The 14,081-nt window shown below is 50.5% G+C and overlaps 1 protein-coding gene across 2 annotated transcripts; it reads left to right on the top strand.

Annotated features, from left to right (window-relative positions):
* The first annotated feature begins 3,619 nt into the window (after positions 1 to 3,619).
* Positions 3,620 to 6,894, top strand: LOC136507628 (uncharacterized). 2 transcript variants are annotated; one of them, XR_010771755.1, is made up of 6 exons: positions 3,620 to 4,021; positions 4,333 to 4,433; positions 5,478 to 5,594; positions 5,667 to 5,768; positions 5,853 to 5,974; positions 6,572 to 6,710. XR_010771755.1 is itself a non-coding variant. In XM_066502293.1 (5 exons), exons 1-5 carry the CDS (start codon positions 3,796 to 3,798, stop codon positions 6,740 to 6,742), a joined length of 717 nt encoding a protein of 238 aa, XP_066358390.1. In that variant the 5' UTR covers positions 3,623 to 3,795; the 3' UTR covers positions 6,743 to 6,894. The 2 variants fall into 2 exon arrangements, 1 of the variants encoding a protein (XP_066358390.1); XM_066502293.1 differs by lacking the exon at positions 5,853 to 5,974 and having other exon boundaries at positions 3,623 to 4,021; positions 6,572 to 6,894.
* Positions 6,895 to 14,081: the final 7,187 nt, after the last annotated feature.

Consider the following 14,081-nt stretch of genomic DNA (forward strand, 5'->3'; position numbering starts at 1 on the left):
GATAGTAAGCGGGACAACGCTTGCTCCTTTAAGCATCTTTTGGAGATGCTCGAGTACCTCCTTGATGATTAACTCAAGGGCTAGGACCATGCGTGAAGGGTCCTCAGCCCTAGAGTACTTGAAGCCAAGATGCTCTCGCTCCTTCAGAGGCTAAACTCGGCGATGAAGAAAGCTTGAGACAATACCGAAACCGGTCAAGCCCTACTATTTTAGAATACTGATTCTATCAAGAAAGGGTTGGATTGCCTAAACCTCAGCAGTCATCACAGGGTTCTTATCCCATCGGTCATTAACCAAGGGACTAGATCCAGAGTGGACAGCGAGAGAAGGGATCAGATTGGCGGCATAAAACCAGTCAGCACGCTAATCCCTTACAGAATCAACCAGGTCACAGTCAAAGAACTTGCTCTTAAGACCCTGGCGAAATTAAATCCCGCAACCACCAAGAACACTGGTGTCTTCACGGCGGGGTTGGGGTTTCAGGTGAAAGAAGTAACAAAACAGAGAAAGAGAAGGGGGAATTCCAAGAAAAGTTTCACAAAGATGAACAAAGATAGAAAGGTGAAGGACTGCATTAGGAGCAAGATGATTCAGGCAAATCCCAAAATAGTTGAGAAATTGATGAAGAAAGGCGGAGGCAGGAAGGCAAAGTCCAGCGCGAATGAAGGAGACAAAAAGAACGATCTCACCAGGACCTAGGGTAGGGACCCGATGCTCGCCTAGAATTCTCCATTCAGCAATGGCCTTGCTCTAGATCAAGCCATCGCCAACGAGTTCCCAAGCTGATTCTCGGTCATCGTCGAAGCTGGCCAGGACTTCTAGGCAGCCCTCATAGCCACGAACTCTTGGTTCTTAATCACGGAGAGTGATGATTCCTCGTCCATGAAGGTTGACTGGGACTTGCTCATAACCTTCTTCTTAACCATGTACTAATGGAGGCAAAAAAGCAACTAGGGGAAGAGAAAGCTTAGACGACGGTGCTAAGACGGCGGCGGCAATGGCGACGGTGGAGGTCTAAGAGCTAGGGTTTCAAGGCAAGAGAAGGGCAGTAAAGAAAAAGAAGATGAAGGGTCTTTAAATAGATTTTACATCAATAAAAACGGCCCACCAGGCCCGTTAAAGCACCGTGTGAGAACGCAACGGTCCATTTACCGACACAGCTAAAATGACGGAGGGCACAAATCCATACAATGGTACAATTCAATGGGCAGATTTCAGACTTATCCATCCAGCACTACGGCAGAGTTATCAGATTATTGCAAAAAACAACCCGTCAACCATGAAGAAAAGAAGGGCTACCTCACAAAGAACATAAGAAGTCGGTTATTACAGAAAGAACTCGGTAATCTCATGTACGACAGGGATTACAGCATAAAAGTAAAGGACAACTCAGAAGACAAGATTTGTTCCATTATAAGTGACTTCAAAAATAGAAGATTACAAATCTTACAAGACCCAACGAACTCGGTACCACGAAAAGCAAAGTAGCAAAGAGGAACACGGATACGGCTAGGCTCTAGATCGACTACGTGTCCCAAATTGCTACTCAGAAGGATAAATCGCCATCGGCTACACTATTTTCTTCAAAGGATGGACGTAGTGCATCCAAGGCGGAAATCAGAGAAGGCCGGTAGGCATCTGTCTACCCAAGACCGATGTGATGCTGGATATGGTGTTGATCTGCACTGGGCAGTCTCAGGACAGGCGACGAGGATCAACCCAGAACTGCTAGATGAAGGAACGAAGCCCACATCACAAGACTTCCTTCAACTACCGCCACGTACATTCTGGTATAATGCTGCTGCGGGATTAGCCTACCTCTAATCCCTATCACAAGACTTCCTCCAGCTATGACAAGACACACAGGAACTACAAAACACGCCCGGGGGCTACTCTACTTCACAAACTACCATATTCATGACCACGAAGGTTTCAACAGAATGTTCAATGGATGAAAACAAGCACTCCGAGAGGGTATTTATAGATCAAAGGAGCGGTGCACATGGACTAGGAGTACCAACAAAATAAGCCTAACAAAGGACATAGTGAAAAGACAGGACTCAATAATGGAAGACTCAGGCGAGAGGGAACAGTACTCGAAGACGAGCATATCCGTAATAATATACCAACACAGTACAACCCGTGAACAAAAGGCATTTACACTCAACCACCACACAACTACATCTGACAAACAGCAGACTACCAGAGAATACGCCAAGATTCTGCATCTGAGTTCTTCCTGAACAAAACAACCCGGATATACGCTCGGGGGCTGCAAAAGGAAAGGTATACAGTTTTTTCGGACAACTCAGATTCAAGACCCTCTAACTTTTTATTCCAAATAGCAAGAGGCTCGGGGGCTACACTTGGTGAGTGCACTTTTTAAAAAAAAAGCGCACGTCACTCGGAAGACTTCTTCAGGACAGACAACTTTAAGGCCACAAGACAAAAAGAACCCGAACATAGCTAAATCCAAACTCTTCTCAACAAAGAAAATGGGTATATGCTCGGGAACCTTTCGACGAAGAGTTAGAGAGACTTCAATAAAAGACCCTCAAAGCTCTTTGTGCCAAACAGCAAGAGGCTCGGGGGCTACATACGAATGGGAATACTTTTTTTCTTAAAAAAGGTATACACCACTCAAAGGTCTCATGAAGCGCTACACGATTTCATTCAAAAAAGTACTCGAACGACGCTTGTTCCTACTCGACGAGACTTGAAGGAACAAGACGAGGCTTCCATAACTCAACCATGAAGTGCTCGGGGGCTTGTCGGTACGGGACCCACGGGATACCCCACAAGGAAGAGAGAAGACCTAGTCTAATTAGGATTCTTCTCCTGTAATCTTAGTAGTAGTATTACTCTGTAATCCTACTAGGAACTCTCATTGTAAACCGACTAGGACTCTGGTCTTCTGACTATATAAAGGAGGACAGGACTCCTTAGATCGGGAGTTCAAGACAACAATTGTACAACATTTTACGATCAATCCAACGCGAAGGCTAACACCGACTGGACGTAGGGCTATTACTCGATCCACGATCGAGGGCCTGAACCAGGATAAATCAACTGTCTCTTGCGTTAACCGTCGAGTTCTGCATACGCTGAAGCCCGAACATACTGTCCCGGATACCCCGTGGCAGGCTATCGGTGGTCAAACATCGACAATATCCACTTAATGAAATACTTAAAATGGTATGGTCGTGAAAAAAAAATACATACAATACCAAAAAAGTATATTATATTAATCACGAAATTTCAAAAATCCAGGTATCTAAAAATTTTATGTAAAAAAAGGTGGTTGTAACAAGTACAACCAAGCAGAGCCAACTAACAGATGGAACATAAGTGATTTAAGGCATATTTGAACCCCTGGCGTCCGATTTTGGACGCCAGATCCACCCCCGATTTGGTGGTCCAAAGCAAACCACCCTATCCATTTCCGAGCACCGGTGAATATTCATCCTCCCAGTTCCAGATCCCAGCTTGCCAGCTCATCGTCCAACTCGACAAAGGAATCTGGCCCCTTGGTCTCATCAACGAGCGACCAGCTAACGTCCGAGATCCAACGTGCCTTGTTGTGGACACCAACGCCACCCACCGGAACAAGAAAGAGAAGACGACGCATGGCCAAGCAGAGGCAGCAGGCACCGGCCAAAACGAAGAAGTCCACCACCTCTCGGGAATCCACGACCACCACAGGAAAAAGAGACGAGCGCGCCGCCCTTTATCCGCGTCACCTGCGCTCCTCGCTGCCGCTGCATCTTCCTCAGACCCGTCTCGCGCACCATTCCCATGGCCGATTCAGCCGCGCTCTCCACCTCCCTACCCCGCCCGCTGGCGTCCAGGAGGCCCCTCTCGTCCCCTCTCCACGCCAGGGCCCGGGCCCGCTCCCAGCGCCGCTGCTGGCTCGGATCGCGCTCGCTCCACCGGTTGCGTGCTCGGGCGGGGAAGGATGATCCGGAGGACCTCTACGGGCCCTACCCATGGGACCAGCCCTTGGATCTCACCACTGGGCTCGGTAAGTTCGCCAGCGGACTCTCGGTTGCTGCCCCGAAGCCCCGATGCTTCGGTTGCAACCTACGGTGTTGGATTCACCTTTCGCTAATGTATGCTATGTTGTGCTGGATCATGTGCTGCGGGTTGAGACTTTTATAAGAGTGCTAGTGATTGAGGCAACGATTGCTGTCTTCTGCTTTGCGGAAAGCTAATGAGACATATAATGGAATCAATATTTAGAGATTTTCGTTTGCTTTTCGAAAGTGTTTCTTTTTCCTCTTCTGCGCACAGTTTTCACACCGTCTAAAAGTCCCGATTTGTGTGTCCTAGCAGACATTCAGTGGGTGCCAGAAGACAGAGTCACGCTGTTCACTTCTGATGGCCTGATCCAAATTGGGGGTTCCCTGGTTCCTCGTCGAGTTAGTGCTTCTGAGGTACTGAATCTTTGCAATCTGTACATCCCCTATTACAGTTTTGGCTGTGATGATTTGACAGTATGCTATTAGAATACATAGATCCTTAAGCCTTAATAGTTGGTACTAATTAGAAAACTCCATTTCTAAAAAATAGGAATTAGAAAGCTTTGTGCATCATACTGAACAGCAGTAAATTGATTGTAGCTGTAGTTGTTTTGTGCCTCTTGCTATAAAACATCTGAATGTCTGATTCAACTCAAATATCTATTTGGATGTAACAAAAACATGTGAAAGGGAAATATGAGCGCGTGTTTAGTTGGTGGAAGTTTGGAATTCGGGCTACTGTAGCACTTTCGTTTTTATTTGGTAATTAGTGTTCAATCATGGACTAATTAGGCTCAAAACGTTCGTCTCGTAATTTTCAACCAAACTGTGCAATTAGTTTTTTTTTCGTCTACATTTAATGCTCCATGCATGTATCGCAAGATTCGATGTGATGGGTACTGTAGCACTTTTGGGAATTTGGTTGGGAACTAAACACGGGCTGACTTTAATTGTAGATATATTCGACATTTACATTCTGACATACTATGGTAGACACAGGCCCACCTTCACAGGTCGCAATGCACCTTATTTGCAAGAGCTCTCAAGTATGTAATGAACTAATGACTATGAATATCTAAGGAAGAGTAAATTTCAGGCGACTATAAGTATTGTGTCAACTACTGCATAATTACACATTACGAATCCATTTCACAATTCCACAAAATTATTTCCGATATCAATTGTACAGAAGCTCTGTGCATTGATTGTAGAATTAGTAACAAGTATAACATCCATTTTGGCGTAAATGCATTTTAAAAAGTTTCTTTAATTGCATGCATCTCTAGCTACATCTTACTAATATGAAAGATTCTTCACCTTTTAGCAATGTCCGCTGATGCTAGGTCCGGAGATATCATATTGACAAACTCTATGTCACTTCTGTTAGTTTTGCTTTGTCCTCATCGACGTTTCCCATGTTATCTGGATTTTTCTTCTCATGTCACTTTTTTTTTTCAGAAGAGGCAACGGAAAATGAAGAGTGCACAAAAGTTGCGCCGGTTTCAGGAGAGCTCTTACATGGATCCAAATCAAAGTCTTTGCCTTGGAGCACTATTTAACATAGCAGCAACAAATGTAAATATTTGTTACTTCTTACTTGCTTATCATATTTAGACTTTCTTTTAATTATACCATTTGATATCTCAGGGCCTAGACATGGGCAGAAGATTATGCATCTTTGGCTTTTGTCGTTCTATTGAAATGTTAAGCGATGTGGTGGAAGATACAGTATTGGAGCATGGTGGCGAGGTATGTTTTGCTATTTGGTGAACTCTACATGTGCAGGACTTTAGTTTGAGAAGTACTAAATGGTGTGCCTTGATCTGCCCTTAGTACTTCGAGAAGAAAAAACTAAGAGGCAAGAGCGCAGTACATGGTCAATGATTACTGAAATTATATGGCTTTGGTGATGAAAAGACAGTACCCAAGGAATGAGGCGCACGACACGAAGCACGGTAGAGAAACACCATTAAGTTTAATCGATAAGAATAAAAGGTCTACTGAATATAGAAATGTTGCACATACATCAATATTTTGCAGATAACAGTGATCTAGTCAAGTGACAAGTTCTTTTGAAGTTTAACCATTCACAAGTAGCAAGCTAAACTGAGTTTTTGTGGGAAGTTTAACAGTGACGTTAACAGAATTTTCACTTATGCTTTTTAATAGCTTTTGTTCATCTGAATCCTACCAAATGTCTTGGAAATATTTAGGAATTTGCCACCCTAAGTGCATTTGCAGGATTTCCAATCTTGTCCCTCTGGCATGCGGCCATGCAACCCATGCATCAATAATGCATCCAGTGATAAATCCTGAAGTGTTCTAATGACGAATTCTAAGCATATATGGCCGCAGCAGAATATGTGTGAAGTCATAGGTTAATTTCACATAATAATATTTGAACCAACTTAGGGGTGCAGTACTGAACTCACGGCTCAGATGCTCACACCTCGTGCCTTGAACACATTTAGCTTAGGCGAGCATTAACATGGAGTTGAGTGCATGATTAGTTGATTATATTTAGTTTGCTGTAATGGGCATTACCCTCGCAGGTTGTCACTGCAGAGAAAGCAAACAATGACGGCCTCCAGGAGAAGCTAACCATGTCTGTCGCAGTACCATTGCTGTGGGGGGTTCCTCCAGCATCAGAGACCCTCCATGTCGCTGTGCGGAGCGGTGGCGGTATTGTTGATAAGATCTATTGGCAGTGGGACTTATTCTAGGATGTCCGAAGCCAAAACGTTAACAAAATTGATTCCACGATGTATATATATCTCTAATTCTCTGCACGCATTGTGCAGGAAGTGTAAACATAGTCTCTACCTGTACAGTCCCGGTCACCCTTGTGCATATATAAAAGAACTCTGGGATCACATCTCATTTTTCATGCATCTGTTTTGAAGTTAATGGATTATACTTATTGAACATTGATCAGTGCGAGCCTATTATGATATGCCTTGTTCGTTTCGCTGAAAAGTCAGGCTGAAAAGTATTGTTTGCTGATTAGTTGTGAGAGAAAAAAAAATATTATACCATAGCTAATAAGTTCAAGCAAACATTGTATAGATTTAGGGATTCAGGACCGAAGACAAAAATGCTAGTCCGGACGCCGCGCGCGCGCGGGAAATGTCGTGCCCACCGCTCATTCCCTCTGACCCTCCTCTATCTCTGGGCGGGCGGGACTCGAGAGCTGGCATGAGGACGAGCACGCCCTGTCTGCAGGATCCTAGGTGCGTTGCGCGCCCCGACCACCGGCCCACGGCTCGCCATGACCCATCACCAGCGCCGAGGCCGTGCCCCCTATGACTCTCTACCTCTGAAACATAGAACACTTGGATGCAACATACGACTAAAGCAGATGAAACATTTGGAATATGCAATTGCAACATGTGTGTGAAACATATGCAACATCCAAATAAAAACACTTGCAAATTGCAACATGAAAACACTTATAGCAACATAAGACTGAAAAACATTTCGAACATACTTTTGTAACATAGGTGTGAAACATGTGTAACATCTAGATAAAAAACGCTTGCAACATGCGTCTAAAACAGATAGAACATTCTGAACAAACGTTTGCAACATGTGTCGGGTACCGTAAAACGGGGTACCCCGAGCGTACATCAAAAGAGTCACTTAAATCCCATCAACAACAAAGCCAGAAGGTAAGCCATGGGTTCACCACCAGCCCCGTCCGAGCCCACCGGCTCTCCGCCTCACCTGAGGCCTCGCACGGGAGGTCTCGACACCCTGACGAAATCTTCGCCTCGCGCGAGGCCTCTCGCGAGAGGCCTCGGCAAGGATCCCAATCTCCGTCTCGCCCGAGGCCCCGTGCGTACAGCCTTGAATGAGACAGCTATTCTTCGTATCGCCCGAGGCTGGCTTGTCAATAACCCATCGCTCCCGCCTCGACCAGTCTTCCCGACAGCATGTCACGTCCTATTAATGCGTCAACCACTCCCGCAATCTCAGTCGGACGACGGCTCGACACCACGGAGTGGCCGACGGGACAAGGAGTCGCATCAACACCATACCGGCTAAGACAAGGCACGGCGGGGATTACCGGCCACTGTGTTCTGGCGCTGTGCCCACGATCAGCGCCGGCGCTACGCTGTGCCCCGTAACACCCGCCCCGAAGACAACACGGCATGGGAAGTCTGGCCTGGGTCATCATCGCCTCCGAACCAGCGTACCAGACCGACCGCTCCCTCCGAGCCTCGGCACCCTACATCAGGGCCTCGGCCATCTCGAGATTCACGTCTGCCGAGACCCCCACCATGGTTTGGCCTCGGCACCAACCGAGCCTCGGCCTCGCGCGCAGTCAACCCACAGCAACCCGCACACTGACCGCTGCATCCGCTTCGAGGTAGCCCTAGAGCTCCCATGACGCACAGGATTGGATGTGACCAGCACGTCGCCCCAGCGCTTCAAGGACGGACCACTTCGACGACCACGCCGCCATAGGAACAGGCTACAGGGCTCGGACACGCCGCCTCCGTTCGCACGACGCTGTATAGTTAGCACACGTACTACCCTGGTCCTCCCTTCAACTATAAAAGGAAAGGACTTGGGCCATTTCTGGGAGAGGAACACAGGCACACACAAAAACAACACCCTGTAACACGCATACTCCCCCGCTATCTGAGAGCAACGTCTCAAGCAGCCCGCATCACTCCGTGCCGAGACCTGGGACTAGCTCCCTCTCTCACCCAGCTGGTAACCCCCTACTACAAGCACCTCGGTGCAAGGAATATAAGATTGATCTCTTAGACTGGATGTAGGGCACCGATTGCCTGAACCAGTATAAGCCTTGTGTCTCTTTGCATCACCATCCGGGATCGGGAACACGCAGTATAAATTTACTAGTTGGTTGAGGACCCCTCGGTCTAAAACGCCGACAGTTGGCACGCCAGGTAGGGGGATCTGCGTGTCAGTTTTGTCATCCCAACAAGTTTCGGATGGCAGACCCTGTACGACCACTGTGTCTCGGCACAGTGGTCTGGTTTGGGAGCCTAGAGTTCATGTCTCTAGGGCACGAGTATGACATGGTACTCCTCACACCCCGAGCCTCGCCTATCGACGATGACGTCATGCACCGGCAGCCCAGGCGCAGGCGGCGCTCGGGCGGCCGCTCTCACCGCGCTCGCTAGGCACGACGCGAGCAGGATCACCTCGATGCTACGCGAACCCAGGGCGACTCGCCGCTCTCCGCTGGTATCCTACGACCAGCTGTTGGCGCAAGGTCCCTGGTTAGGGACCTGTCTAGCCTGAGGTGACGCCCCGACATCAAGCTCCGCTCCACCACTCCCTAAGGAGCCAACTCCGGTAGAGCAAAGCCCGACGATGGCACCCTCCCCATACCCCTTTGGGTTGAGAAATGCCGCCGCCTCCTACGCTTACGCCTACGCTTCCATTCACGCGGAGCCCTCAGGACACCACCAACGCTTCGCTCTCAACTTCGACACAGCCACGTCGACTCACACCTAGGCCAACTCCTTAGAGGAGGACGAAGCATGGGCCGGAGCGGATTTCTCTGACCTCCACGACTGTGAAACCATGCGCCGCTTCTTGGCCGCGAGTGACTATTGCTTTGGCTACTCTGATTCTGACGACGAAGGCGCTCACGATCCCTCTCGTGAGTGCTTCCACATTGGACTTGGGATGCCAAGCACGGGCGAGGAGGACGAGGGGGTAGGCAACCGTACCCCGCTTCATCAGGGAACGGGCGATGCCACGCCCTCACGCGTTGTCCCATCGATAGCACGGAACGAGAACCTAGTCCTCGGGCAATTTCGACGCCCAGACCTAGAGTAGCTCCATGTACTTCAGGCTAAGGTCGAGCAAGATCGACTCCTTCTACAACAGCTCTGAAACAGTCTTGAGCAGGAGTAGTAGGGCCGCGATGACGGCGGAGGGGCCCGATGGTGGGCCCGCAACGTGCACCACCGCATCAACGATGACGAAGGGGACGATCGTCCCCCAATATTCAACCACGCTAGCCAGAATGTCGCGGCTGCAGCGATGCTGGTTTACGCGATGCCTGAGCCATCTACCATGGAAGGGCGATGGGTTCGCGGCGAGCTCCGAGATCTCCTCGAGACCGCCGTGGTGCAGCAGGCCAAGAGTTCCACCTCCCGGCGGCGTAGAGCCGCCTCGGACCTCCCCTCGGCACCACATTGGTAGGATAAGGAGGCCTCAGTTCGTCTTGAGCCTGCTCGGGCGCTAATAGCCCATGGGGTCCCCTTGCGGCTCAACCGCCTCGGCAACCAACGCGAGGTGCAGGCAGACCATGAGGTGGTCAGCAGGCGACGACGCCACGATAAGGAAGGGCCCACCTGAGGCTACCATCCACACTAGGGTGGCTGTTATGACAGTGAGGAGGACCGTAGTCCTTCTCCTAAACTATCTGGTCCTCAGGTCTTTAGCAGAGCCATCCGTGCTACACATTTCCCAGCCCGGTTTCGGCAACCAGCCAACCTCACGAAGTATAGCGACGAGACCAATCCTAAACTCTAGCTTGCCGATTACTGTCTGGCTTGTCAGCTAGGTGGCGTGGACGATGACCTGCTCATCATCCGCAACCTCCCCTTACTCTTGTCAGACTCGGCGCGAGCCTGGTTCGAGCACCTTCCGCCCTCTCAGATCCACGACTGGCGTGGCTTGGTTAGGATCTTTGTCAGGAATTTCCAGGGCACATACGTGCGCCCTGGAAACTCCTAGGACCTTAAGAGCTATCACCAGAAACCAGACAAGTCTCTCCAAGACTTCATCCGGTGCTTCTCTAAATAGTGCACCGAGTTGCCTAGCGTCGGTGACTCAGAGATCGTCCAGGCTTTTCTCTCCGGCACCACCTGCCGAGACTTGGTCTGAGAGTTAGGACAGAACATGCCATGCTCGGCTGCCACGCTCATCGACATCGCCACCAACTTTGCCTTGGGCATAGAAGCTGTAGGGGTCATCTTCCCCAAGAGCGACGCCAAGGGGAAGCGGAGGGATGAGGCCCTCGAGGCCTCGGTTCTCCACCTCCCCAAAAGAAAGAAAAAGGGGCGCCAAGGGAAGCAGGCCATCCTCGAGGCCGATCTGGTCACGGCTGCAGAACGCAAGAATCCTCGAGGCCCCAGGGGCCCCAGGCCCTTCAACGACATGCTTAAGAAACCCTGCCCTTACCACCAGGGCCCGGTAAAGCACGCCCTCGAGGATTGTTCCATGCTGCGGTGTTACTACGCTAGGCTCGGACTCCCCAACGACGACGCCAAGCAGAAAGGCGCCGGCGACCGGGATGATGACAAGGACGATGGGTTCCCAGAGGTGCACAACGCCTTCATGATCTTTGGCGGACCCTCGGCATGCCTTACGGCGCGGCAGCGAAAGAGGGAACGCCGAGAGGTCTTCTCGATCAAGGTGGCCACTCCCCGGTACCTCGACTGGTCTCGGGAGACGATCACCTTTGATCGAGATGACCACCCCAACCATGTCTCGAAACCCGGGCAGTACCCGCTCGTCGTCGACCCAATTGTGGGCAACACCCGGCTCACTAAGGTGTTGATAGACGGAGGCAGCGGCCTCAACATCCTCTACGTCGGCACCCTGGAGCTCTTGGAGATCGACCGGTCGAGGCTCCAAGGTGACGCCGCGCCTTTCCACGGCATCGTGCTAGGGAAACGCATGCGACCCCTTGGGCGCATTGACCTTCCTATTTACTTTGGCACCCCTCCAACTACCGCAAGGAGGTCCTCACCTTCGAGGTGGTCGGGTTCAGGGGAACCTACCACGCCATCCTGGGGCGGCTGTGCTACGCCAAGTTCATGGCGGTCCCCAACTACACCTACCTCAAGCTCAAGATGTCGGGCCCCAATGGTGTCATCACAATTGAGTCCACGTACAAACATGCATACAACTACGACATCGAGTGCATCGAGTATGTCGAGGCTTTCGCGGAGGCCGAGACCCTCATCGCCAACCTTGACCAACTCAGTGGTGAGGCGCATGACTCCAAGCGTCATACAGGGGTGTTCGAGCCCGCGGAGGCCATCAAGCTCGTCCCGGTCGACCCCGCCTGCCCTGATGACCGAACACTGAGGATCAGCACCACCCTCAACATCAAATAGGAGGCCGTGCACGTCGACTTCCTCCGTGCGAATGCCGACATTTTTGCATGGAGTCCCTCGGACATGCCGGGCATACCGAGGGAGGTCGCCGAGCATGCCTTGGACATCCGGGCTGACTCTAGACCGATGAAGCAACGCCTATGCCGATTCAACGAAGAAAAGCGTAGAGCCATCAGCGAGGAGGTGCAGAAACTCTTAGCGGCCGGGTTCATCAAGGAAGTGTCCCACCCAGAGTGGTTGGCTAACCCCGTGTTAGTTAAGAAGAAAAATGGGAAATGGAGGATATGTGTAGACTACACCGGTTTGAATAAAGCTTGTCCAAAAGTCCCCTTCCCATTACCTTGAATCGATCATATCATTGACTCCACTACGGGGTGCGAGACCCTGTCTTTCCTTGATGCGTATTCTGGTTACCATCAAATCAAGATGAAAGAGTCCGACCAGCTTGCGACTTCTTTCATCACCCCATTCGGCATGTACTGCTACGTGACTATGCCTTTTGGCCTCAGAAACGTGGGGGCCACGTACCAGTGGTGCATGACCTAGGTCTTTGGCAACCACATTGGGCAAATCGTCGAGGCCTATGTGGACGACATCGTAGTCAAGTCCAGAAAGGTGAGGATCTCGTCAACGACTTGAAGATAGCCTTCAAATGCCTTAGAGAGAAGGGCATGAAGCTCAATCCTGAGAAGTGTGTGTTCGGGGTCTCCCGAGGCATGCTCTTGGGATTCATAGTCTCGGAACATGGCATCGAAGCCAACCCAGAGAAGGTCTCGGCCATAACCAGCATGGGACCAATCAGAGACCTCAAGGGAGTGCAGAGGGTCATGGGATGCCTTGTGGCCCTAAGCCGCTTCATCTCGCGCCTCGGTGAAAAAGGCTTGCCTCTATATCACCTCTTGAGAAAATCCAAACGCTTTTTCTGGACCCCCGAGGCCAAAGAAGCCCTCGCCAAGCTCAAAGCACTGCTCACCAATCCTCCTATCCTAGTACCACCGGCCAGAGACGAGGCCCTCTTACTCTACGTCATCGCAACGACCCAAGTGGCCAGTGCTGCCATAGTAGTATAGAGGTAGGAAGAGGGGCATGCTCTACCCATCCAACGACCTATCTACTTCATCAGTGAAGTGCTTTCTGAGACCAAAACACGATACCCCCACATCCAGAAGTTGATCTACGCCATAGTCTTGGCCCGACGCAAGCTGCGCCACTACTTCAAGTCCCACCCAGTGACCGTGGTGTCATCATTTCCCTTGGGAGAGATAATCCATAACCGAGAGGCTTTGGGTAGGATAGCCAAGTGGGTCATCGAACTAATGGGGGAAGCCCTAACCTTTGCGCCTCAGAAAGCAATAAAGTCTCAAGTCTTGGCCAATTTTGTGGCTGAGTGGACCGACATCCAATTGCCACCTACTCAAGTCTAGATAGAATGCTAGACCATGTACTTCAACGGGTCTCTGGCAAAGACTAGGGCAGGCGCGGGTCTGCTCTTCATCTCGCCCCTCGGAGTACACATGCGCTACATGGTTTGGCTCTATTTTGCCGCCTCCAACAACGCAGCGGAATATGAGGCCCTCGTCAACGGCCTGCAGATCGCCATCGAACTTGGAGTACGGTGTCTTGACATCTGGGGCAACTCGCAGCTCGTCGTCGATCAAGTCATGAAGGAGTCAAACTGCCTTGACCCCAAAATGGAGGCGTACTGCAAGCTGGTATGCCGCCTAGAAGACAAGTTCAACGGTTTCGAGCTCAACCACATCGTGCGGAAATATAATGAGGCCACGGACGAACTTGCAAAGATGGCCTCGGCACGGGCTCCAATCCCCCCGAACGTCTTTGCCAGAGACCTCCATAAGCCTTCCATTGACTATGCCCCAGCAGTGGAAGAGGGCCCACTGGCCGAAATCACCACGGGGCTCGACGCCCCCTCCGCTGCTGAGACTCTCTTGAC

This window comes from Miscanthus floridulus, chromosome 1, assembly GCF_019320115.1.
Source record: "Miscanthus floridulus cultivar M001 chromosome 1, ASM1932011v1, whole genome shotgun sequence".
Classification (NCBI taxonomy): Eukaryota; Viridiplantae; Streptophyta; class Magnoliopsida; order Poales; family Poaceae; genus Miscanthus; species Miscanthus floridulus.

Coding starts and splice junctions, on each gene's coding strand:
- LOC136507628 (XM_066502293.1), top strand. CDS start 3,796: ATGGCCGATTCAGCCGCGCTCTCCACCTCCCTACCCCGCCCGCTGGCG. Junction 5,595..5,666: donor TTAACATAGCAGCAACAAAT/GTAAATATTTGT, acceptor TTGATATCTCAG/GGCCTAGACATGGGCAGAAG. Junction 5,769..6,571: donor TATTGGAGCATGGTGGCGAG/GTATGTTTTGCT, acceptor TTACCCTCGCAG/GTTGTCACTGCAGAGAAAGC.